The sequence below is a fragment of the Equus asinus genome, chromosome 13, assembly GCF_041296235.1.
Source record: "Equus asinus isolate D_3611 breed Donkey chromosome 13, EquAss-T2T_v2, whole genome shotgun sequence".
Lineage (NCBI taxonomy): Eukaryota > Metazoa > Chordata > Mammalia > Perissodactyla > Equidae > Equus > Equus asinus.
This window is the reverse complement of record NC_091802.1, coordinates 17,179,763-17,206,673: the sequence shown is the minus strand read 5'-3', so window position 1 is coordinate 17,206,673 and position 26,911 is coordinate 17,179,763. Positions and strand designations below refer to the sequence as shown.

The 26,911-nt window shown below is 43.0% G+C and overlaps 1 protein-coding gene across 4 annotated transcripts; it reads right to left on the bottom strand.

The window, feature by feature from the left end:
* Positions 1 to 202: 202 nt before the first annotated feature.
* On the bottom strand, positions 203 to 26,911 carry CRK (CRK proto-oncogene, adaptor protein). 4 transcript variants are annotated; one of them, XM_014826966.3, is made up of 3 exons: positions 26,519 to 26,893; positions 16,538 to 17,073; positions 203 to 1,169 (listed from the first exon to the last, which is right to left on the bottom strand). In XM_014826966.3, exons 1-3 carry the CDS (start codon positions 26,757 to 26,759, stop codon positions 1,164 to 1,166), a joined length of 783 nt encoding a protein of 260 aa, XP_014682452.1. In that variant the 5' UTR covers positions 26,760 to 26,893; the 3' UTR covers positions 203 to 1,163. The 4 variants fall into 4 exon arrangements, with proteins under 4 accessions (XP_014682452.1, XP_014682453.1, XP_014682449.1 ...); XM_014826967.3 differs by having other exon boundaries at positions 212 to 1,169; positions 16,708 to 17,073; XM_014826963.3 differs by lacking the exon at positions 203 to 1,169 and adding an exon at positions 1,792 to 4,741 and having other exon boundaries at positions 26,519 to 26,911.

Genomic DNA, 26,911 nt, shown 5'->3' with positions numbered 1-26,911 from the left:
GACACTGTGGCAACACTAGCCAAAGCAGCCAAGACTGTGTGTTAGGGCCCCCAGCTATGAAGGGCTCATGGGAACCCATGAAGTCAGGCTGGAGGGCCAGGAGGAGAGTGAAGCAGCACCGAGTCAGTATAGGAACCTGCACAAATGGCAGAGCAACTCTAGGAACCTCAATCCTGCAAACACTAGGGTAGTCCAGAGGTATGCAACAAGCAGTATTACGATACTTTTATATAGCACCAAGTTCATGTTCACTTTCAGTAAAACATAGTTTCCCAGCATAAAGGAGAAAGGAAGAACCCATCTGAGACCTCAGCTCAGGCCTCCACTTTCCTAGTTTCCTTGATGGTACTCAAAACCCTGGAGCAGCCCACCTGCCCCACCAGCTTGAAATGAGGCTAGAAACCCCATGAAGTTGTCCCAAAGGGAAGAGCAGGGGTTTTGAACAAGTTTACCAGAACATGTCTAATACACAACTATTCTGCCCATTCCCAGAAAGCTAAAGTGTCCAAATCTCCCCAACTGAAGTAGGATAGAAAAGGTCTCTCCAAGCCAGTTTACCTTTGACCATTTAGTCAACATTTGAGTGCCCACTTTGCTAGGATTCAACACAGGTCTAAAATGTAATAAATCAGGCCAATCACAGAAATATTGAGGGCATCCCCTGGGCCAAGAGCTAGCCTGGCCGTGCATTTATTTCTCTTTGCTTTTGTCCTGTATCCCTAGAGGATCTTCAAGCACTGCTCTTTCTGAACTTGACTTTTTTTGGGGTGAGGAAGACTGGCCCTGAGCCAATCTTCTGTTGCCAATTGTCCTCTTTTTACTTGAAAGAGATTGTCCCTGAGCTACCATACATGCCAGTCTTACTCTGTTTTGCATGTGGGGCACCACCACAGCATGGCCTGACAAGGTCCATGCCCAGGACTCAAACCTGTGAACCCCAGGCCGCAAAAGTGGAGTGCATGAACTTAACCACTATGCCACTGGGCCGGCCCCTGAACTTTACTTCTTGATGGCTAGTTTTCCTTTGCAGCACCCCCTCCATCCCCCATTTCCTCTTCTTCAGGATATGTGTGGCAGCAGAGCTCCAAATTCTTAGACTCCTCCTGCCAAATTCAGGAAGACTATTTCCACATTTTCTTCTATGGAGGGGGCCTCTTCTCTCTTCATATCTGTAAGAGGAATAAAATTTAATCTGAAGATCAAGGTCACGAAATATAAGAGCTGGTATGAACACTCCAGGCTATGCAACACTCAACATATTAAAACAAGATTTTGGCAGTTGATTTTTTATTGATAAAAAGTTGAAACATGCTTAAATCACCTTGCTATTAAGCTTGTATAAGCCAAAGTTGGCTCTCTTCGGAGTATTTTCCTTTATTTTAACTTGGTTAAATAAAGCACACCTTGCTATGTCTACAGCAGTAACTAGATGTTGTGTTTTGGATCCAAGGCAGAATACTGTATAATAACTGGCAAAGACTGTCCTTTACATTTTAAAACTTCACCACCCAGAGGACACAAAACTACAGAGTATAATGTCAACCTTTTAAGTATGCATATTCACATCCTGTGTGTATCTGTCTATGTATATACATATATATATGCTTTGAGAAAGGATGGGAAGAACATGCTTAACCTTTTTTTTGGTATTTCCTAAATTATGTACCCTGAAAATGTGCTATTCACATAAAAAGGGAGAAATCATGCTGGATATCTACATGAGCACTCTAAAAAACCTATTGTGTAACATCCAAACTTCTTACTTGCTTTACAAAGCTCCCTACCACATCCTTATTTTCTTTACTCCCTCATATAACCATTTCTGGCTAAGTTTGATGTTCTCTGTCCACATCATTCCAGCTTCCCGGTCATTACATAATCATTCTTCTTATGTTCCCCTCAAGTCAGTATTTCATGACTTCTGGAGACCTTTCCAAATATCACCAATGATTAATCTCATCATGAGGACCCACAGAGGGTGCATAATTGTTTCTTTACCTGATTATATGATTGTTTGTAGGCTGTTGAAGGCACACACCTTATTCTCTAAGCATAAAACATTTAGCTCTTTTGAGAAAAATATTCAAAGATTACTTTCTTCAAAAGATCACCAAGCCAAACATTTGGCCATATTTTTATTTACTACATATACTATAAACATATACAATACATGCTACAAAAAAACCATTTCTTTAAAATTTAACTGTCAAGAAAGTGTATAGTGTTATAATACAATGGCACATGTTCATATTTTATTTCAAATCGCTTTGCTTATCACCCATTTCAAACCATTAATAGTGAAATGTTACTTAAGGATAATTAAAAATTATCTATTTGCATTATTAACAATAAACAATTCCAACAAATTAATAAGAACTAACCATGTCAAATATTAGTATCCAAAAGATGGGCTTTTGCAGAAATGATTATATAAAATATAGCAGCCAATTTCAGTTTACTTTGCTCTGTGACAATGTACATATACACTTGAATAGGACTCTAGCATTTGCTTTTGGAAGATACTTATAAGAAGTCCTTTGATTTCTTAAGGTCCAAAACTGCCACATCTAGCCAAATCCAAACCCAACAGTTCATGTAATGGCTTCGCACAACCCATCATTGAGAAATTCTTATGATTTGGGTAGAGTTGCATGTTCCACTAATATTACATATGAGGAAGAGAAACAATACAGGCCAATATCAAAGTCAAAGTCAAAAGAAAATACAAACATTCAAATCAGTTGTGGCAAGGGTTTTCTACAAATATTTTAAGATGTCATACTTTCAAGAAAACAAGATTTAATGTGTATTTGATTTTACAGTATCTATGCTCTAACTGAAAATTTAACAGAGTAGTCAGATGGAATTAAGTCTAGTATTGCAAACCTGTTCATTCAACATTATTGAGCACCCACTACGTGCATAGCACTGTGCTAACATTTTAAAAGTCGAGTACTAATGTCTTTATCAAGCATTACCTTAGTGTGAGGTAAAAATATATTAAATTAGCGTCAACTCATTAGTTTGCTTGTAATGATGTATGTAATCCTGTGCCAGCTGGCTTCCCTGTGCCATATAACGTGCTTCTGCACAGCCCTCATTCACTCACACAAACACCTGCACACTGACTGTGCCAGGCATTATGCTAGTCACTGGGATACCATGATTTGGTATATGTTTAAAGAATCCCAATTAACCATTAACCTATGCAAAACAATTAGAAAGATACATTACTTTTCTAAGATGAGGCCCAAAGCAAAATATAAGGTTTTTCTATTGGTCATACCACACGATAGACCAGTGAGTGCCTTTCTAGACTGAGAACTCACTTTGAAAGTTTCACGTTGTAGTCTAAACAGCCTAGATCATTTTTGGTCTCAGAAGTGTATTCTTTGGAGCACCTGACCACATTTAAACCATTTCATACTTAAAAGAGTTTGTAAACTAAACTTGAATAGAAAGAAAAAGAGCCAAAAATGAAGGCAGTTTATAATGCAATCTACTTCAAGCACTATTCTGGCCACGTGAAATGAATAATACATAAGTAATTCATGATTCGTTCAAACATTTTTCAGAGCATTAACTTTATCCCCAAACTCATGTAATTTTAACTTGACTTTTATACAAGTTGCACATAAAACAAAGGGCAGAATTTGGCCCCACAACCTTCTATGGAATATTCTAAGTGATTGGTCCTTCCACTCCAAGTAGAAGCTAAGAATTCTAATAGGATACTGGCACTTAAGAGAAATGGCCCTGCTGGATCCCATTAGCCAGAAGTCTATTTAGCTGCAGCAGCAGTGTGAACCTACGGTGACCCCTTGAGGGAAGGCAGAGAGCTGGGAGTTTGGTTGTCAACTCAGTGAATCCAATACTGGCTTAAAGCTATGCACTGAATAAAGTGCTCTGCACGTCCTGCTTGTCATCTGGAATGAAAATAAACACTTATCTTGAGAATTAACCTATTTGTAGTTTTGGGGAAAAAGAATGACAAGGGTTAAAAGATTCCCAAGAAAAAGAATGAAGCATTGACTAGGAAGGAAGACAAATGCTTCTAGTAGTGTCCTCAGAATTCTCAGGATTGCACTGTCAGAATGAGTCATACAATGGTCATGTTCTATAAATGAAAAAGCAATCCCACTGGGTACTATTCACACGGTGCATGATTACTTCATGGGGGTGGAAGGAAACAGTCTATTGCCATTTGATAGCATGATTTCAAAATAAAAACAAAACCATTGAATAAATCAGGGTAAGCAGTGTGCAACACTCCTCTCCTGTCCATAAGTTTTCCACAGGTTGATTTGCACTGCCTGAGAAAGGAGGTGAGACACCTACCCCTTCTGATACACTCAGGCATGGCTGCTACCACCTAAAATTGCCAAACCAGAAGTTAACACACAAGCCCTCCAGTTTCGTACCCTGAATATGGTAAATGAGACTAGGGATGGAGTAGTTCAGTCTAAAAAAGATCACAGGTAACAGAATGCTTATATAAACTAGACTGTTTTGACATCTGTAAGAAAACTGTATAGATGGCAATCGGAAAAAAAAAAAAAAAGATTGTTCCCATCTGTCAGCAAAACTGTTTGTTGAGCTATACTCAGCTGAAGTCCTCATCGGGATTCTGTTGATCCAGCAGACGGACATGTGTGAATGGGAAGTGACCTCGTTTGCCATTACACTCCCCTTCCCACTGACCACTCACATTAATCTTCGTAACCTTTACCAGCTCACCGACCTGCAGGAGGAGAATAAGGAGAGTACTTTATTTCCAGTTATGAACACAAGCTGAAAAACTCCATTCTCTGGTTAGGCATACCCTGCCCACGTGATGGCTCTAGGGCTGACATTACAGAAATGGCGATTCCCTGCCTCCCAAGCCCCAGCCACCAGACTCATTACTGTGGTTAATGCAGGCAGAAGGAAGAAGTGATTTCAGAAGTGCAGAAAAACACAGAGTACAGAAAACAGAAAGGATCCTAGAAAATGCTGTTTTTCAGAAATCCCAAGTGTCTCTGGATGAGCAATCCCAACTAAAGTGAGCTAGTATTCCCTTTCTTTGTACCCACTACCCTTAGCTTCCTGCCTGCCCCACAGGCCTGCGCTAGGCGAAGAAGCTCCCTCCCCTCACTGGCATACAGCAGCAGCACAATCCCCGAGCCCATTCTCATACACATATTCTGGCTTGCTACTGCTTGTAGAGCAGAAGGCAATCACAGGAAGCATACTTCACTTAGTCCCAGAAAATGAAGTGTTCCCATCACCTGCATACCAAGGCAAGGCTTTTCCCACTTGGGGAGGTATAGACCAAAACTCCAAATTCCATCAGCTGCCTGAAAAGCCCCCAGCTTCTTCAGTAAGCTCTACTTGGCAGGTCACTGAATGCCAGCCCCCCATCCCACCCCTCCAGGTAATGACAGACCTTGCTGCTCCCTGAATGGCACCTGGTTCCTGTTCACTAATAATAATGGGACATCATGTTTTTGCTTCTGTTACAAAAAGCTTCCTGTTGCAATGTAAAGTTTTGACAATCTAGGATATACCTCACCTCTATCCTGCTATGAAACTTAAGACAAGGTCAGTCTGATGAATGGATTCACTCGGTGGCAAAATATTGAACAATGGTGAGATAAGGCCCCAGATGTCACCGGACTAAAGAACTTTATGACTGTCCTTCAATTACCAACACCTGAGTTCTGAGCATATTAAGTGGTTTCTAAGCATAACTGTTCATTTGGTTTTATTAAGTAACTAATATTTGTTGAACTTTCATAAAGTGTTGTAAGGGGCATTTTATATAAATTATTTTCTCTTTATTATTTTTTATTTTTTTAAAGATTGGCACCTGGGCTAACAACTGTTGCCAATCTTTTTTTTTTTTTTTCTGCTTTATCTCCCCAAACACCCCCTGTACATAGTTGTATATCTTAGTTGCAGGTCCTTCTAGTTGTGGGATGTGGGACGCCACCTCAACGTGGCCTGACAAGTGGTGCCATGTCTGCGCCCAGGATCCGAACCCTGGGCCACGGCAGTGGAGTGCGTGAACTTAACCACTCGGCCACGGAGCCGGCCCCTAAATTATTTTCTAATCATTGTAATAACCCTGTAAGACAGGAATTATTTTCATTTTATAGATAAGAAAACTGAGGTTCAGAGCAATTATATGATATACCTGAGGTCACACTGCCCGTGTCAGGGCTGGGATTTGAGCCCAGAATTATCTGGCTCCAAAGCCTATTTATACTCTTTCTACTCTACCAGGAACTTTCAAATTATGCTCCCAGGGGCTCAGGGGTTCCCTAAGAACGTGGATAGGCCAACGCCAACTCAAGTCTAGGCCCAGGGCCTTCTCTAGAACTAGCCTGATCTCACTCAGAGAGGAAACAGCTTGCCTACTGGCCTATCTGTAATTTCCTAAAGAATTATCTGAAAACCAGAGTCCTAAAGTGGTTGTGGGGGTCATAGGATGCTAAGAAAGGCAGACAGAAACCAGGGAATATTAGAGAAACAAGAGATAAGATACAAGGGTGAGGAAAAGCAGTAGCTTGGTCTGCTGATATTGTAAAGATTAAGGGTAATGGTATAAGGGGACAAGAGGGATGGGTGACACTGCCTGCCCATCCTTGCAAGCAGATCTAATCCCTATAGGCTGCTAGCAACAGGGTTCTGTTCATTCCCAGCAATCTTGCAATTCAAAGTTCCTGACATCCACGCAGGCCAACTATGACAAGCAAAGATTTTCATAGTCTTTGGGGAGAGGAAGACCAGGATGTCAAGTGAAAATTTCCTTGCTAGTAAAAACAGTCTAAAAGATTTCTTCCCCAATTCCCGTTCCCAGACTTTCTCACTTATTCCCTTTTTGTTTTTTTAAAGATTTTATTTTTCCTTTTTCTCCCCAAAGCCCCCTGGTACATTGTTGTATATATTTTTTTAGTTGTGGGTCCTTCTAGTTGTGGCATGTGGGATGCCGCCTCAGCATGACCTGATGATCCAGGATCCGAACCAGCGAAACTCTGAGCCGCCGCAGCAGAGTGCGCAAACTTAACCACTCAGCCACGGGGCCGGCCCCTCACTTGTTCCCTTTTTAAAATTCTTGCAGTGTTGCACAGAGCTAGGCTTAACAACAGCTCTATAACATTTGACTATTCCTTAGTGAACTTCACTTGTTTCTGACCTGTCAGCTACCTTTGACTCCCCACCCTTCACACACACACACACACGCTCAGCACACGTTACTGGAATTAATGCCCCTGTGCTGCTAGCTCCTTTTTATGTTAAGGTCAATAAAAAGAACTTCTTTTCCCCATTTTTAGTATTTATTTGTACTATCTGTTAAAACACTCATGTCATACTAACTCTCTTCTGGTAGCTGGACCCAGAATAATATAAGTCAGTCCCCAATCTTAAGAAAGAGAAAAATGTTTGAGGGGATGTGTACACACATGTCAAAAATCTAAATTGCCGGGGCTGGCCCGGTGGCGCAGCAGTTAAGTTCGCACGTTCTGCTTCAGCAGCCCAGGGTTCACGAGTTTCGATCCCAGGTGCAGACATGGCACCGCTTGGCAAGCCATGCTGTGGTAGGCATCCCACATATAAAGTAGAGGAAGATGGGCATGGATGTTAGCTCAGGGCCAGTCTTCCTCAGCAAAAAGAGGATTGGCAGCAGATGTTAGCTCAGGGCTAATCTTCCTCAAAAAAAAAAAATCTAAATTGCCATTCATGTTATGTTCCCATTCAGATCAGGACAAAGGAGCAGTTTCTTTCTTGTTTTTTTTTTTTGAGGAAGATTAGCCCTGAGCTAACTGCTGCCAATCCTCCTCTTTTTGCTGAGGAAGACTGGCCCTGAGCTAACATCTGTGCCCATCTTCCTCTATTTGTGGGACGCCTTCCACAGCATGGCCTGCCAAGCGGTGCCATGTCCACACCCAGGATCCAAACTGGCGAACCCTGGGCCACCGAAGTGGAACATGAGAACTTAACCGCTGCACCACCAGGCTGGAGGGGCAGTTTCTTTTAAGAAACTGGTTTAATGACATCCCAGTTAACAAACCTAATAACTGTTACGTCTGAATCCATCATTTTATAGATATTAAAAACACACACAAGGGACATAATTGAACATTCTGGAGTGCTGGAAATGTTCTATACTTTTTGTCTGGGAGGTTATTACACAGTGTGTACGCTTGTAAACTCATCAAGCTGCATACTTAGGATTAGTACATTTTACTGAATGATTTCATATCTAAACAAAAAGGTGAAAAAGAAAAGGATGTTTGTTATATTTTATCCAGCTTTTCTAGGTGTTTTGTAGAAGATGCTTCTTAAGGATACATCCTCAAGCACACCATTCTACTTGATACCAAAATCTACATTTAAACATCCCTCTTTTCTCTCAATGTTATATTGTCTTTATTCTTAAGCATCCCAGGTGCCATCTCAAGAAGTGAAGAGTAGGGGGAAATGTGGACCAGCCCAGTCCCTTGCTGTTATCAGTACCACAGAACCACACCAGTTCTCCACAAGCAGGTCAAAAATTGATGATCTGACCTCAGACCTTTCTTCTTTCAGAGTTCGAAGGGAGAAATGAGCAGAGGTTCCTATGAGGCAAGATGTTACTGGGGGAGGAATTGCATGCAGATTAGACCTTTGGACGACATCAGAGCCATATCTAATGTACACACTCTCTTGGTTCTACCCTAGAGAGTTAAGGCTCAGGAAAACAACACCATATTCTGGAATCCAAATTTTTTTTTTTACAGTTGATTAGGTTCTTGGCAGAGAGGTCCAAACACCAGGGGGTGAAAGAAAGGCTATGCCATGACTCTGAAATGATTCTGACTTTTAAATGAATAAAAGAGAAAAGTTGTAAGCAGTTAATTGGGCTAATTAACCTACCTAAAGTGGCCTTCAAGTACAAATACTTCAAGGAAGACCTTATTAAAATTAAATAACCTTTCGTACCATATGGACTTTTTCTCCAAAATATTCAAAACACATGGGGACTCGTAGAGTCAAGAAGAGACGAGTCCCAAAGGCAACATGACTATCCTTAGAGACTATATGAGGCCCTAGCTCTTCAACACTTTGGAAGGGTGGGGCAGGGAGTGCAGGATGGGGCAGTCCAAGAACACGGTGCTCCACTAAGTGCGGTCTCTCTTCAAGTTGGAAATGGCATCAGGATTTGTGCTCTTCCTCCTCTTAGGCAACAACACACTAAAGCAGAATTTCTGAAGGCCAGACTAGAGGGTGAGGCGGATACACATAAGTTTGAAACTTGGTGTACTACTTCAAAGACAAAGAAAGCAGAAGTGAATACTTGCCCCAGAAATGTTACAATCTTAAGATACAAAGCAAAGTACCAATCAGTGAGTGCAGTAATAACCGTCGTTCTAACACTACTGATTTCAAAATTCAAGTAGTAGATGGAAAAAGAATCCTAATCTACCTACCAACGAAAATAGAAAGACCTTACAAACGACTTGAAGCACTACAAAGCAGTTAACCTTTCTTTTCACGAGGCAGACCTCACTAACTCCTGTAAAGGAGACAGTGATGATTCTTTCACCACTGAGCTACTGTTTCAGCATCCAGTCAGCTCCTCAGCCTCCCAATCCTGGCCACATCCTTAGGAGCAAGTCTGCAAGTAAATCATGGTGTCATCTGTAAAGAGGATTGAATGTGGTTACTTCAGTTTCTCTACTCCCAGGGAACTTGATGAATACTGGTTTCCTCCCTAACTCTGTGTAGTTCCCACAGTCACGATTTTGGTGCATATGTCGTCACATCTAGAATTGGTCCAGGAGCAAAAGATCACCCAGTTGATCTTCACTAGTGAGTTCCAGTGATAATGAGAAGGAAATCGGAACCCAAATGGCATTAATTTCTGGTATTCACTCAACAGGAGACATCAGGGAACTGTGTGACTGCCCTTGCCGGTATAACTCCAGGTGACTGCTTTTCTAGTTTTGCCCCTATTATCTAACAGGAAAGGCATCCACAATTGTCAGTGTTCCTTTGATCAAGACTTGCTGCAAGATTTCAGGGAGCTCAGGGCAGGAAACACACAAATTCACAGAAATAAAGCCAGGGAAAAGCAAGTACAGAGATGGAATACAGGGGCCTTGTCCTCAAACATTTTCAAACACACCAAGAATGCATTTAGTAAATATTTTAAGATTTGACTGAAGGAGAAAAAGAGTTAAGGAAACTACAGCAGGGGCCAGCCCAGTGGCGCAGCAGTTAAGTGTGCACATTCTGCTTCTGTGGCCCGGGCTTCACTGGTTCAGATCCCAGGTGCAGGCATGACCAGTTGGCAAGCCATGCTGTGGTAGGCGTCCCACATATAAAGTAGAGGAAGATGGGCACGGATGTTAGCTCAGGGCCAGTCTTCCTCAGCAAAAAGAGGAGGACTGGCAGCAGTTAGCTCAGGGCTAATCTTCCTCAAAAAAAAAAAGAAAGAAAACTACAGCAATCTAAGATAGGGGTCAGCAAATTATGGCCCATGAGCCAAATCTAGCTTGCTGCCTGTTTCTGTTTTTTTTGAGGAAGATTAGCCCTGAGCTAACATCTGCTGCCAATCCTCCTTTTTGCTGAGGAAGACTGGCCCTGAGCTAACATCCGTGCCCATCTTCCTCTGCTTTATATGTGGGACGCCTACCACAGCATGGCTTGCCAAGCGGTGCCATGTCTGCACCCGGGATCCGAACCAGCAAACCCCAGGCCGCTGAAGTAGAACGTGCGCACTTAACCGCTGCGCCACCAGGCTGGCCCTGCTGACTGTTTTTAAGGATTTTATTTTCCTTTTTCTCCCCAAAGCCCCCTGGTACATAGTTGTGTATTTTTAGTTGTGAGTCCTTCTAGTTGTGGCATGTGGGATGCCGCCCCAGCATGGCCAGGCAAGTGGTGCCATGTCCATGCCCAGGATTCAAACCGGCGAAACCCTGGGCCACTGAAGCGGAGTGCGCAGACTTAACCACTCGGCCACAGGGCCGGCCCCCTTGCTGCCTGTTTTTGTAAATAGTTTTATTGGAACACAGCAAGCTCCTTTGTTGCTTTGTCTATGGCTGCTTTCTTGCTACAGTGGCAGAGTTGAGTGGTTGTGACAGAGACTGTATGACCCATAAAACCCTTTAGTGAAAAAGTCTGCAGACCCCTGATCTAAGGAATAGGTAATGTTTAGGGCCTATCTACAGTCTTCCAAATCAATGGAAACAAGCGAGGACAGTTCAGCTTTAATGATTCATGTGCCTCAGAAATGGCCTGAAATGGGCATGTGCTGTACTGGTGGAAAGTTGCAGGTCTTCAAGATTTAACAGGTAGGCTTCCAGGTGAAGAGAAAAAGCATCCCACCAAATCCTGGAAGACGGGTTTTACCCTGTTCTAGTCCAAGGCAGAGAAGATCTTCTGTAGCTCAACAACTGATAATGTCTGAAACTAAGTTCTCCATCCCCTTGGTGAAAGGTGGGGAGGTGATCACATATAGTAGGTACATTTTAGCTTAAAATAAAGAATTTTCTAAAAAACTAATATAATGAACTAGACTTGAGGTTCCCAAACTGTACAGTGTCAGAGGCATTTCAGGAAACTCAGAGGGGTGCCATGAAATATTTTAAATTTCTGAGGAAAACACAGTAATACTTGACACCTGTTATGCCATGTGAACTACTATCTCAAGGCAGTTGACAATTCTGACATTAGATCACACCACATTCCTTTCACAGATGTCTTATCTTTGCAAAGCTGAGTTTTCGCAGTGATAAAAAAAACAACAAGCATCTCATGAAAATAAGCGTGGAACAGGAAGTGAGGGTGGCAGTGTTCAATATGATCCCAAGCTTTGAGAAATTGTGTCTCACAGCTGTACACATCTCATTAGTTAAGTAATTGTACTTATTTAAGATTAACATAAAAATATTGTTTTCTTTCAATTGTGTTCATTACTTTTTTCGAATGAGTACTAAGTTATTAGGATATAAATATTTAAGTTGTTTGAACCTACCTACTTAATAAATGCAACTGTTGGATATTTCTTTTGGCCTGGAGAACTGTGAAATATTACTGAGACACTATGGATGCTATGAACCAAGAAAGTTTGGAAACTCTGAACTACATTGTTTTGGTTGATAGCAAGTTCTCCAAAAGTAGAGATATTCAAACAGATGTTTAAAAATCATCTGGGGGCCGGCCCCGTGGCTGAGTGGTTAAGTTCGCGAGCTCTGCTTAGACAGCCCAGGGTTTCGCCAGCTTGGATCCTGGGTGCAGACATCAAGCCGTGCTGAGGCAGCATCCCACATACCACAACTAGAAGGACCCAAACTAAAAAAAATATACAACTATGTCCTGGGGGGCTTTGGGGAGAAAAAGGAAAAATAAAATCTTTAAAAATCATCTGTGAAGATACCAGAGGGCCTGCCTTCAATGCCTGAGAGGCTAGATTAGATACTTGCAAAGTCTCTTCCCATTGAGATTCCATGATTTGAAATGAAGATGTCCAAAAAGGATGGAAGGGAGAGGGAAAGTAGACACCTGCCTCAATGAACAGTAAAAAAATCTATAGCTACAATTCCAGAAAAAGACAAACTGCACATAGCAAAGAGTTGCCACACGTTCTTACACCTTCCCATCTCATTTTTTTTCCACCTGCAACAAAGGGAAAATTGGGGCCTTTGCTCCAATTTTCCCTACATAGGTCAAAATGCCTTAACAACTTAAGCTTCACAGAATTCCACATGGGGAGATGTGGAGTTGATGTAGCCAGTGCTGCATATAATCAGGGACCCAAAGCACTTTACGCCTTCCCCATCTGTGCTCTGATGAACAGGTCCATGCCTAAGCACACCCAAGAAGATCCTTGGTTACTCTGAAGTCTTGTTATCTGTCAAAGGCAAAATGCCAGGTTGAATCAGAGACTAGAAGTCACCCGATTAGCACATTTAAAGATAACATGATTGTTCTGGACAATCTATAGAGATATAAAATAAACTTTAACACCTGCAATTTACAAGGTAAGATTTATCACTATTCCAGCTCCCAAGAAGCCCTGAAACAAAAATCTAAGATCAAAAAACGACAGGTGTCTCTGCACTATTCTAGTGTTATTTCCAGTATTGATCAAATCTAAGATCAAAAAACAAAAGGTGCCTCTGCGCTATTCTAGTGTCATTTCCAATACTTCTCCTTCAAAATACTCAGCATATCTGAATTTGTTTAAAATCTGTCCTCATAAGGAGCTCCAGGATGGAACAGATGGTGTCTGTCTTGGTCAGTTATATTCCTCCAGAATATGGCTGGCTGACTGACTCAGAGAACTACAGTGGGCAGAGGGATACCCCTACTTTGGTTGTTAGCTAGAATTAATCACTTCTTTCTACAGCCTTCATCCCTCCTAGAAAAATCTAGTGGGTGGGAAAAGAGAAAATATCTAATAACTTATATTGTAGTGGGAGACTCTGGTCACAACAAATACACCACCAAGGAAACATCCATCAGTAAGGTGAAGGCACGTCGTTCTTGAACACTGTTTTTTTGAGGAAGATTAGCCCTGAGCTAACTGCTGCCAATCCTCCTCTTTTTGCTGAGGAAGGCTGGCCCTGAGCTAACATCCATGCCCATCTTCCTCTGCTTTATATGTGGGATGCCTACCACAGCATGGGTTGCCAGGTGGTGCCATGTCCGCACCCAGGATCTGAACCGGCAAACCCCGGGCCGCCAAAGCAGAACGTGTGCACTTAACTGTTGCGCCACCGGGCCAGCCCCTTGAACACTGCTTTTTAAATTTTTTTTTTTTTAAAGAACAGAAACCCTTTCTTCAAAGAAAATCTTATAGAGACCCCAATATATAACACAGTTAAAAAGACAGTTGCTTTGGTTGAAGCAAGGGAAGAAACCCAGAGCCCTGCACCCTCTTCAGCCTCCCCCTCTTCCCGGGCACTCCTGGGAACTCAGGACACTGAGAAGCAGTCTGAAGACTGCTGGTCTAATATAGTCTCTCCAGGGTCCTGCATAAGTCTAAAATGCAATGATTCTAATCTATCAATTTCAAGTTAAAACTCCACTAAAACGTACCTTGCTAGTCTACAGATCTGGATTTATAGTGAGTCAAACACAGCAATGAATGTTTTTCTTACTAGAATGCCACAGTCAAAAAGTCAGAGTCTCCTAATCTCATCTCCCAGACTCATCTCAACAGGGTCTAGGCATCAGCTCCTATGAAAAACCAGAGACAGAAAGGAGAACTGTGCCTTCCTGCATAGACCGTACAACCGAGCATATGCTATCAATGAAACCACACAAAACGTGCATTGAGGAAGGCAGCAGCACCTTATAAAACAAAAAAACCAATCAGACTGAATTTGGGTATGGCAGAAAAGGCACCAAGGTAGATCTTAGTTTACCACATTTCCACTTCCAGTTAGTTTGAACAACCCATTCAATCTGTCTAAACATCAGTTTTTTTCATATGATGAATAAGGATATCTAAGGTCCTTTCCAGCTCTAGAATTCTATGATGCTAAACTAACACCATTTTTTAAAGTATGTAAGGTGTTCTAAACTAATAAGGGTATTTATACTAACTTGAAAGAGGTCATCTTCAGCAATCAACATATGTGGCTCAAAACCACCAACCAAAAAAGAAAACTTACTGAAATCATGAACTAGTTTTCTACTCAAATCTTTATTTCACAAGATTTATGTTTCACAGCAGGAAGAGCAGCTCAATCATTTTTGAGCACTAAAGTCTCTAATCAAGGCAGGCAGCATTAAAAACAATTCTCTTTGAGAAAGGAAATGCAAATGGAAGCAAAACTAATGTGATAACTGTTCTCTCTTTGGTGTTAGTTGGCTTGTTCCATGAATGCTTTTTTCACACTCCAGCCCAGTGCTGCAATAAATGTCAAGAGTCACATCTGTCATGTGCACAGCACTGTGTTGGATGCTATCATCTGAAATTAAATGAAAACATGAGACTACAATTTTCTGTTTTCCTTATCCTCCAAATTCTAATTGGGAAAAAGTGATGTGACCTAGGCAAAATACAGTTCATTTTTCATTAAAGCAGGGACACGATACTTTTTTTTCAAGGAAGATTAGCCCTGAGCTAACTTCCACTGCCAATCCTCCTCTTTTTGCCGAGGAAGACTGACCCTGAGCTAACATCAGTGCCCATCTTCCTCTACTTTATACGTGGGACGCCTACCACAGCATGGCTTGGCTTGCCAAGCAGTGCCATGTCCGCACCCCGGATCCAAACCCGGGATCCGAACTGGCAAACCCCAGGCCGCCGAAGTGGAACGTGCGCACTTAACCACTGCGCCACCAGGCCAGCCCAAGGGTCACAATGCTTTTAAATCACAACATGATCTCAAAAAATACACACTTTAAAAACACACATTTTTTCAGTCAGACGTATAAGACTCAACTAACCCTCCTTTGCATCCACTATCTAGAATGTAAAAGAAAAAATTCAAATCCAGTAATATCGGAGACTGATTCAAATAAATTCTAGCTCATTCTGTGGGCTAACACTCCCCCTTAGACAGAGGGCAGCTCCTACTCCCCTGTGTATAAACATGAGCCAAAGAAAACAAAATTTAGTGATTTTAGTTTACAAGAATACACTTTTGTTCCTTCTCTACTAATCTGTGCTCACATAACTTCACCCTGTGCTAATGAAAGTTACCTACTTGCTGAAATTCAAGTTACCATATCAGTAGGCTCTGAAAGGTGGGATAGCATGCCACTTATGTACTAGTTTTTATGCTGAACCACTAGCTGCACAACTCAGAAAGGAAGAGAGAGAAGGAGGGAGGAGGAAAGAGAAAAAGAGGAATAAAGGAAAAAACACAATGCAATGCTGAGCAAGAGGAGATGGGCTACCAAGGCAAAAATAAGTAAAAGGCAAAAATTTACTCCATAGGAGGAAGTGGCTTCTTGCCTGTAAAATGCATTAAACAACAAAAACTAAGTAAACCTGCTGCTCCTTGGAATCAATACTTTTGGGTAGGTGTCTCTTCACATCTATACTATGCTTTTCTATTACCCCTGAATTCTTACCTGATGAACACAATCAATCAATGGCAAGGAACTCCATCCCCCTAAAGTAAAAATATTATATTTTTGCGGGAAAATTCCATTTAAGGGCTTTCCTAAAGACCACTTATTATACTTAAACCTGTGTGAGCCCACCTTATTTCAGACAATGATAGAAAGAAAGAGATTAGAACGTAGATGAGAAAAAATATTTTAGGTTAATTTCTGTGAATTCAGGTAGTGTTATTAAAGTAGTCAAAGTATGTTTAGTAGATCAATCAGAACATTCAGTTATACAGTTTTAAGCTTACTCATTCCAATACAGGTTTTCTATAAAAAAGAGAAAACCCAACATTAATTGTCAAAATCAGTACTTAACGGTTCGACATCTACAACAACATCACAATGCTGGTGCTTGTATTCAGCATTCCTACAAAGCTCTAAGAGGTTTGAAAGGGAGACCCTGTAGCAGATCTCTTCTTTCTACATTTTGCACATTATGTACCTCCAAAGCCAAGGCTGTCTTGTCGTAGGCATTAGGGACTCGCTTCTGGATTACCCTGGCATAAATGGGCCCATTCTGGAGGTTAGGGAGCGGAGTGTTGACGCTGGGTTGGGCATAGGGCCCGGGCTCCGGCCCACCCAATGGCTGTGGGTGGGAACCCTCCTGGTTACCTCCAATCAGAGCCGATACTGAGGCGGAGGCAGGTCTATACTTCTCGACGTAAGGGACTGGAATCATCCCCCTCTTGCCTTCGCTGTCCTCCGCATTCCACCACTGCTCTTCAGGCTTATCCCGGATTCTCAGGATGTCTCCTTTCTTAAAGGGAAGATCTTCTTCATCATTCCCATTAAAGTCAAAGAGGGCTCGCACATACTCTGCCTCCTCCTGCCTGAGAATCACTCCACTACCCTGCCTGGATCTGGAAACTGGTTCTATTAATGTTGTAGTGTCCAAATAGTGTATTTTGTAGAATTCCAGTAAAGCAGGCAATGAATCAAACTCTTGATCGCCTATTCGGAGTCTGGAGGTGCTCATTCCTGGAAAAAAACAGAGAAGGGTATTATTTAAGGATGTATTACACTGGAGATGAAATGCAGATTTTTTAAACATTTCCCACACAAATTTAGTCAATATTTAATCAGGAAAAAAAGATCAGGAAAAAATAACCCCTTCTCTTCATAGTAAACTCAATCACATTTTGTAGCTGAAACGTCCCCTGAGAAAGATGCCCATCAGCACCTGCAGCAGAGAAGAACAGGCGGCCATGGTAGACCAGGTCAGTCAGGACATGCTCCCACACTGGATCGGACAAAGCAACAGGAGACTTTCTGTTCATTCTCTCAAAATGCTCTATTGCTATCTCACTTACAGAGTAGTACAAGGTTAAAGGTTTTGTTGCAATCTTCTTTACAACCTCAGGAAATGTAGCAACCTCTCCTTTTTCATACGTTCCAACAGCTAACCCAGGAAGACATGGGAAGAACTTGGTATCTACACTAGGCTCATACATTCCTTCTCATCACATCTCGAAATGTACAATTCCTAAGGAAAAAAAGTTTTAAGTCTATCTTTTTCATCTATGATTGCTAATCTCCATTTCATTTCTGACTGCCAAAAAAAGCTTAATGAGGCAAAGAACCAAGGAGCCTAAAAGGAGAAACTAAGAAGCTAACTGTTTAAAAATCAGTTCCTAAGGTCTTCACTTAAAACATGGAGGGGCCAGCCCCATGGCTGATTGGTTAAGTTTATGCGCTCTGCTTCAGTGGCCCAGAGTTTCACTGGTTCAGATCCTGGGCATGGTCCTAGCACTGCTCATTAAGCCATGCTGAGGCGGCATCCCACATGCCACAACTAGAAGGACCCACAACTAAAATATACAACCATGCACTGGAGGGCTTTGGGGAGAATAAGCAAAAATTTAAATAAATAAATAAAACATGGAAACCAGATTGCTCCCTTAGAAGCAAACGGGTCATGAAAAAAGGTAAAGGAGGGTGCTTGGGAAAATGAAGAAGTGTTAAAATCCTCAACCTCTGATAACACAGGGTCCAAGGGAAAGACACATTAGGAATGCTTAAAATTCACATGGCACAAAGGTGTGTGTCTCTAGACACAGGGCATACTTCAGAATGTTTTCCCTCTCTATCCTGAGACTCCAGAATTGAAGGATAATAAATGAACGTATATAGGTTCAAAATAAGAAACACAATTTTTTTTTTTTTTGAGGAAGATTAGCCCTGAGCTAACATCTGCTGCCAATCCTCTTTTTTCTGAAGAAGACTGGCCTTGAGCTAACATCCGTGCCCATCTTCCTCTACATTTTTTTTTTTTAAGATTTTATTTTTCCTCTTTCTCCCCAAAGCCCCCCAGTACATAGTTGTCTATTTTTAGTTGTGGGTCCTTCTAGTTGTGGCATGTGGGACGCCGCCTCAGCATGGCTTGACGAGCAGTGCCATGTCCGCGCCCAGGATCCAAACCGGTGAAACCCTGGGCAGCTGAAGCAGAGTGCACGAACTTAACCACTCGGCCATGGGTCCGGCCCCCTTCCTCTATTTTATATGTGGGACGCTGCCACAGCATGGCTTGCCAAGTGGTATGTAGGTCTGTAGCTGGGATCCAAGCCGGCAAACCCCAGGCCACTGAAGTGGACCAGGCAAAGTTAACTGCTGTGCCACCTGGCCGGCCCCAGAAACACAATTTCTAATGAGGAATACAAACCTTTAACTTACACTCGGCTAAGCACCCAAAATATCAAATCATCTTTATTGGACTTTATACTTTTTGATTTCCAGGTAAAGTAATACATAGCTTTACAGAAAACTGATTTATGTGGAGTTTGTTTTTTGTGTTTTTTAATCAGACTTAACCCTGCCACAGGACACTCTTAACATTTTGAGTTATAACCTCCTAGATTTTAATATATATGTATATGTTTGTGTGTGTGTATATATATATATATGTGTGTGTGTATGTGTATATATGTCAATAATATATATACGTTTTTATAACTGGGTTACTATCCATAGTTGTCTATCTTGTTTTCCCAGTATAACATAAAAACATTTTATTTTATACAACAAAAATTTCCCCATATTCTTCAAGAACATGACTTCTAATGGCTATAAAGTACTCCCAACTTTTCACTAGTGCAAACAATGCTGTTGAGGGTTTTTGTTCTTATCTATTAATGAACATTTTTTATTACTTCCTTAGGATGAACTTGAAATGCAATAGCTAGATCAAAAGGTAAGAACATTAAGGTTTATGTTGCCAAATTGCCCTCTAAAAAGTTTGTACAATTTTATACTCCCACCGGTGGTTTATGAGTTCCCATTTCCTCCATATCCTTGCCAAAACAGCATTTTTTAAATCATTGCCAATTTAATAAGGAGAAATGTTATCTCTTTTTAAATATCATCTTTGATTGTTTGATGTTTTTCATATTTATTGACTATGTGTACTTCTTTTGTGAAAGTTACTTATTCAAGTCCTTTGTTAAGAGAACACAGCCAATCGACCCTCTCTATTCCTACTAACACTGGCCCACTCATCTAAAGAGCCGTAGCGATTAAGGCTATGAAATAGGACACTGTGGGAGCCCAGTAGTCTAAATTAATTTGCCACTCTAAAAAAATGGAACCTAATTATTCCGTTCAATCTTAGAAAACACTTCTTACAGAATGACCAGAAAAAGTACATTAAAAATTCACTACTGGGGAGATGTGAAAAGATAAACTTTGGAAGTTAATCAGAAGTCCTTAATACAGAACGAATACTGATGACTACCTTCTCTTTTCACCAAAATAAATGATGAGACACCAAGACACAATTTAAAGGACAGTTACACATTTCTTATATTGCTAAAGTCCATCTGTGGAATTCATGGCTGAAAGCTGTTTCAGGTTAATAGCACACACTCAGTAATGCTGGTTCTCTTTCCAACTCAAGACGCTGAAATAGATGCCCAGACCCAGGACTGCCCATCTATGGCAAACACTCATCAGGTACCAGCAGAACACAACCTTAGCTCCAAGTGCAGGACTGGAGAGACGATTTTGGTTAGGACCAGACCAGAAAATGGTGGTGCTATATTCTGGAGTTTCCCTTCACTAAAGTGGATCACTGATGGAGAGTCATTCTTAGTCAAGTCTAGTAGGCAAGGAGATGCATGGCCACCCTGCCCACCACCAAGTTAATTCAGTGATCCTTCCGGCCAGCAGAACCAGGTTGAGGACATGGTCCATGTGAGTTCCAAGGAAACCTACTTAGCACTGCCTGGTCAAGAAAGCCTCCAGGGCAGAGTGGTAGGGAGAACCCTCACACCCGCAGAGCACCCAAGACTTAAAAAAAAGGTCCTGATGACAGCTAGGGAGAAAAGCTCCCTTGTTAGAGTTTACTCAACTACACACTAAGGTTCAACAGCCAAAATGGTTTTCACTAGTCGCCTTTTTGGGACAGTGGTTGGCAGACAGTAAGTGCTGAGTTAAGTGTTAGATATTTTTCTTAATGAACCTAACTCTGAAGTGAGGGAAAGTTAAATGAAAGTCTGTTCCCAGCTTTAAGAAGCTCACGGCATAGTTGGGCTTACAAAGGCAAAAGAGTGTGGTTGGTGAGCGGTGGGGAAAGCAGAATGTATTAGGAGGACATTATTTTTTCTCCCCTGGCTTTCACTTTCAGTTGGAGAGGTGTTCTTACAGAAAATAGTAGAAACAACAAACTGTTCTCCAATACAACAAAATCGCAATACAAGAGCAGCTCTGACCATCCCTAAACATTTCCAAGGGACTCTTCACTCTAAGAATGAAGGCAACCACTCCCTGTCATCCATTGTTACGGTTCCTCCCTTACTGTACTAGCCCAAGTGAAATGTGTTTTTATGGCAGGGAGGACAGCATTTACAAAAGCAAGTAAGACCACTAAGCCAAGTCCCTTAGAAAGATCAGTGAGAGAATTCAGAAAGGAAAAAAACTGGTAGCTCATGTGCCATAAAGGTGGGAAGTTGGTTCAATTCATTTCTTGTTCAAATGCTGCATGCTAGCAACTGGGCCCACTAGGATTTTTTTTCTTTTTTTTTTCTTTTTGGCTGGGCAATCCCAACAGATACAGAAATACAAGCAAAACACCAAGGAAAATCTTTGACATTATTTTACCTATAAATTCTTTTTCTATTCTAATGACACTATAATAATTCCACAGAAGAGCTGTTTTTGCACACTGCTGGGGCAGTTAGATATATGAGGAAATAAAGCTTTATTGATCCAAACTCCAGAAGAAGGGAAAGGAGAGGAACAAAACACATTAAGTCCTACATAAGCTCAAACCTCACCACAGCTATATGTTCCGGCTCCTTTTCCCTAGTTCATCTCCTTCCAACCACAAACAGCCAAAGGCAGGAAATAGAAGGGCGGGAAAGGAAGGAGATACAGTCAGTGAGTCTAGAGAACAGAACCCACGACAGAGTTCTCATAGCTGGGACTTGGAAAAACTCACTGACTTGTTCTAAATCAAACCTGTGCTGGATTCGCAAAGTGCAGTTATGAACTAACACATTCAGAAATCAAAATCAATGCAAGCAGTTAGCTATCTCTACATGTATCTGTACGTGCTCAACTCATTACTTCTAAGCGTTTCAGCCCTCGGGTTACAACAGTTTTTACAACACCACTCCCTGAAGGTTTTATGAAGACCCAAGAGCTCTGTGGGCTAAAACAGGCCAGGTCACTTCCAGCCTGGGTAGCAACACGGGAACTCCATTAGCCTCTCCTTGATCTTCAGCACTTCCTCTTCCCTTAATTCCCACACTCTCTCTTCCTTCTCCTCTGCCTATGGTATTCACAGAGGTTGCTTAGTAAACACTCCCTACCACCTGTCCGCTAAAAAGAGGCCACTGACTTCCACCTGAAAAGGTATCCTAAAAAGGTGTCAAGATGCATGGTCTCCTAAGCAAATAAAACTGTAAAAATAGTGGATATGAGCACAGGACTTTGCAGATTCAGATTGAGTGGGTTTGATGAATTCTGGCTCTGCAATGTACTAGCTGTATGAGCTGTCATTTAGCTTCTCGTGGGGCCAAATACCTATCTAAAGTTCCTAAAAGTAGGAGCTGGCCTGGTGGTGCAGTGGTTAAGTTCGCACGTTTCACTTCGGCGGCTCGCGGTTCACTGGTTCGGATCCTGGGTGAGGACATGGCACCGCTCATCAAGCCATGCTGCGGCAGGCATCCCACATATAAAGTAGAGGAAGATGGGCAGAGATGTTAGCTCAGGGCCAGTCTTCCTCAGCAAAAAGAGGAGACTGGTGGCTGATGTTAGCTCAGAGCTAATCTTCCTCAAAATAAAAAGTTCCTAAAAGTAGCTGATAAATTATAGGTGCTCAACAAAAAGCAAATTCAGAGGCCAGCCCCGTGGCGTAGGGGTTAAGTTCGGCACGCTCCACTTTGGTGGCCTGGGTTCACAGATTCAGATCCCAGGCATGGACCTACACCACTCATCAGCCATGGTGTGGTGGTAACCTACATAGAAAGTAAAGGAAGACTGGCACAGTTGTTAGCTCAGGGCTAATCTTCCTCAGGAAAAAAAAAAAAAAAAAGCAAATTCAGTTTAATATCCCCCCAAACCTCTGAATTCCTTTAGAAGTTTTAAATTCGTCCCAAAGTCCAGAATCTGCTGCACTATTTCCCAGAGAAAATTCACAGAACCTCAAGATGCTTCTCAAAAAGTTCTGTGGTCAGATAGATTTTAAAACCCAGTATCCAATACCTGTCTCTCTTGGAGGGTCATAATTTTACAGGAGCATAGTAAAGACTTGGAGAAGTCTCATAGTAAATAAGCCTACTTCCTTTTACTGTGGAATTTTTTTTGGTGTAAAATCCGTAAGTAGCTCACTAAAGAACTTCTCTGGAACCACTGGACGGAGGGGTACTCTGATACTGAAGAGTAAGACACAAGGACCACGTTTGTGAACTGCAAAGAAGACGAAGTAAACAAATGACACAGAAGCTGAAGGTACAAAAAGGTGGCAGTGGGTAATCAGCAGTCCCACAGGATCTCCAGAGAAGTGGCTGGGCCCAGTACCACTTTGAAGAGGCAGCACAATTACCACCTTAGCCTCTGCTCCCCAACTCCCCAAAATGAGGCAAGCTTTTATGCTCTCCTCACCCACTAGGGCAAGCGGTGGGAGGCTCTGGGTTGAGCAGGGAACAGCAGGCGCCACCCCATTTCCATGTACTGGATCCAAGATCCTTTCACACTTCCTGATGCACCCCACCCCCCTCCACCCTGGCACTTACTCCCTAAGACATGCTGTTTCACCAGTGCTCGCCAACCCACCCCACACATGCCTGTGAGCCTCTCAAGCTGAGAACAGATTTCCATTTTGCTCCAACTCCTCCCCACAACCTCACAGTTATGTTCATAAGATTAATATATCTAATATTTACTGAGTACTTATGATATGCCAGCCCTACCCCTAAGCATTTAATACACTGAAACTCATTTAATCCTCCTAACAACCTTCTGAAGTCAGTATTACTTTTTCCCTCTTTCACAAATGAGGAAACTGAGGCAGAGAGACATTAAAGAGCTTACCCAAAGTTACATAACTAGTAAGTGGCAGGTAAGTAAGATTCAAATCCAGGCTCCAGAGTTCAAGCTTGTAATTACTCTCCCAACTTGGTCCTTACTCAGTTTTGTCGACTGTCTACTGGCCAAAGTCTAGTGATAGCTCATTGTTCCAAGAGGAAGAAACTAGAGGGAGAAACTAGGACCGCGAAGCCTTCCCTAGAGGCACAGCTAGAGGTCCAACCTGACAGAGCACAACCACGACACTTGACCAACCGTGCCCTCCGGCCCTGGGGCACAGCTAGGGCGTTCCCAGCCGTGGCAGCAGCAGTAGCCTGTGGGAGTTAAACACCTACAGTAAGTTAAAATAGACTCACTGGAAAAGGCTGAGAATACCTGGTCTATTCTGTCCCTGTCTCTAAAAACTACATCTAGGCCATTCCATACAAATTCTATGTATTATGTCCACAAAACATACTATATAATCCTAAGCAAAAAGCTCATTTTTCCATACTCAATTTGCCAAATAAGGATTTTAAAAGCCTCTTCAGCATTGACTTTTGGATAGCAGATGTATACTGTCTGAACACTAAAGCGGGTTTCTTTTTGTAATCCTTTCCTTTTGGTTTTTAAATAGAACCTGTTATCCTAGGACAGAGACAAAAGCATTCAGTCCTCCACGTGCACTGCTGAGATCTCAAAACGAAACTGGCTTTGACAGAAAAGAATACAGTGTAATAGTGTCAGCTCTCAGCTCAGAACTCTTAGGTTCAAATTCTGGCTCAGTCATTTACCAGCTGTGTGACCTTGGGTAAATTACCGAATCTCTGACTCTCAGTTTCCTCATCTATAAAATGGAAATATCTTAATAAATGGAGATCACAGGACCTTCCTCACTAGATTGTTACAGACAGTAAATGAGACAAGGCACATAAAGCACTCAGCAAAGTACCTGGCATAGAATAATCAAGTCAATAAAGGTTAGCTATTAATATTGTATATGCCTTTCTAAAATTCAAAAAAGTCCTCTGTGCGGTTTCAAAAGGAAAAGAGCTTGATGGAGGAGGGGGAGAACAAAGAATAAGATATCTTTATAACGACAGCAACTGAGTCAATTGTCCTATGTGAAAAGAGGGTACATGACACAAAGAAGAATTACCACGATGCCCATGAAGGTTCCACACCCCCTCCACAAAGTCTGGCAATCTTAACCTTCTCTCGTAGGCCAAGGATCTGAACTCATGTGTGTTATGAAAAGGTGGAGCTCAATATCCAGGCAGGCGCTGACATATAAAGTCATAAGCCAAGGTATGAAGAAAGCTCAAACAAACCTGCCTGCTGCCATTTCCAAATTTTGCAACCAACAAAACACATACACATACAAAAGGGTGAGAACCGAGCTTCGGTGACAGGTTGCCATCATGTCACTGAACTACAACACAAAAACCCAGATACCATGCAGGTGGTAAAGAGTAAAATATACCTGGTTTAGGGCAAATATATGTTACATCAGTATTCCCATCACACATTATAATGCTATTAAACCAACTAGACTGTGAAAGATCCAGGACAATTTGTAGACTAAAGATCTCACACTCTTTTTAAAAATTAGTAAGTGTTAACAACAAAGAGACTGACTATCCCCCCATTTCTGGCCAGAGTGAATAAACCTAAGTTAGGGCTATCCTAAAAGGGCATGTCTGCAAGGCTGGTTCAGGAGCCTCCTAATTCACATGAGACTGGCTTGGTCAGGAGGAAACTGCTTCAACCTGGGAGCAGTGAGAAGGCACCAGGACTCTAGGCGCTGTCATGCAGATAATGCTAACCTCAGAATTACTCTGTACCTCGCAAATCTCAAGTACTATGTGCATAAACCTCCTTAGCATTCCCCAAACAACTCCCAGGGCATGGGTAAGACAGTCACACCTCAATGATCCTTGGCAAGGAAGACCCAGTGCAGATAATTTAAATTCTCAGAGAACCAGCTCGGTGGGGTCTGTTCCCAAGATCTAGGAAGACACAGCCCACAGGCCCAACCTACTGAGCAAGGAGAGGCCCTAAAGTACAAGACCAACAATGTTTTAAGTCCAAGGAAAAATGAAGAGCCATTCACTTCCAGGAAAGGGATTGTTTCCATTGGGTTATTTCTGGTTTATTTCCTGAAAAAAATCTTTTCTCCATTGAACACTTTGAAAACTAGAACCCCTAACTGCGGAGGACAGTCTCTGGACACTAAGCTCTCTGGGACACAGTCAGCTGGGCGTCAACTTATCCCGGGCTGATCTAGAGGGCTTTCTTCCATCACCAAGGCACTTAGCTCACCACCTTCGTCGTCCTCGGGGGAAGAGGACGGTAAAAGTATTCTGGAAAAATGCCCAAGAAAGGAAAAAGCTGACCGGTTTCCTGAGGGTGTCTCCATCTCTCCCGGCCAGTATGCGGTGACTTCCTACCAAAGGCCACCAGGGGAGTATAGCCAAACCCGGCTCTCCAACACTGCAGGAAATGTTTCAAGCCTAAAAAGCCACTTGTAGGATTATCGGATTCATTCGGGGCACCGCTGCCAAGTGATGCCCCCGCAGTGCCAACATGCCCCTCAGTCCTTTGTCCCCACGTTGCCCGGCTCTGCCCTTGTGCCTGGCCCAGGCGCTAGCCCCACCCTGGGGCCGAGGCAGTTCCCCTTCCCCTGGGCTGTCCTCCCAAGTCACACCCAGAGGCCTGGGTCAGCGGCTCCTCCTCCCCCACGCACTCCCGCTCGTCCGCGGACCCAGCCCCGGCAGCAGGCTGCCCCCTGACACGGTCACTCCGGCCCTCTGCCCACGCCCCTCGTAGGGGTCAGCCCGCGAGGAGCAGGCGGCCAGGCTGGGGCGTCCCGCGGCCCTCACCCCCGCCCGGGGCCTCCCGTCCCGTCCCGTCCGTCCCTCACCGGGCGGAGGCTGGGCGGGCGACGGCGGCAGCGGCGGGCGCGGGCCGCTGCTGTTGATGATGTAGTGGGAGACGCGCGAGTTCTCGGAGACGCTGAGCACATAGTCCCCGGGGCTGGTGCTCGAGTCCCGCACCAAGAACACCCCGTGCCGCTGGCCCTGCAACAGCGCCACCGCCTCCTGCCGGCTCAGCCGTCCCCAGTACCAGCTACTCCGCTCCTCCGAGTCGAAGTTGCCCGCCATGGCCGCCTCCGCGCCTACACGCTGGGCCGCCGCCGCCGCGCGCGCCCCTCCAGCCCCGGCCCCCGCCGCCCAGCGGACCGGCTCGGGTCTCAGCCTCACAGCAGCGCCCGAAATGGCGGCGGCGGCCGCGGGCCTTCCCCACCGGAAATGAC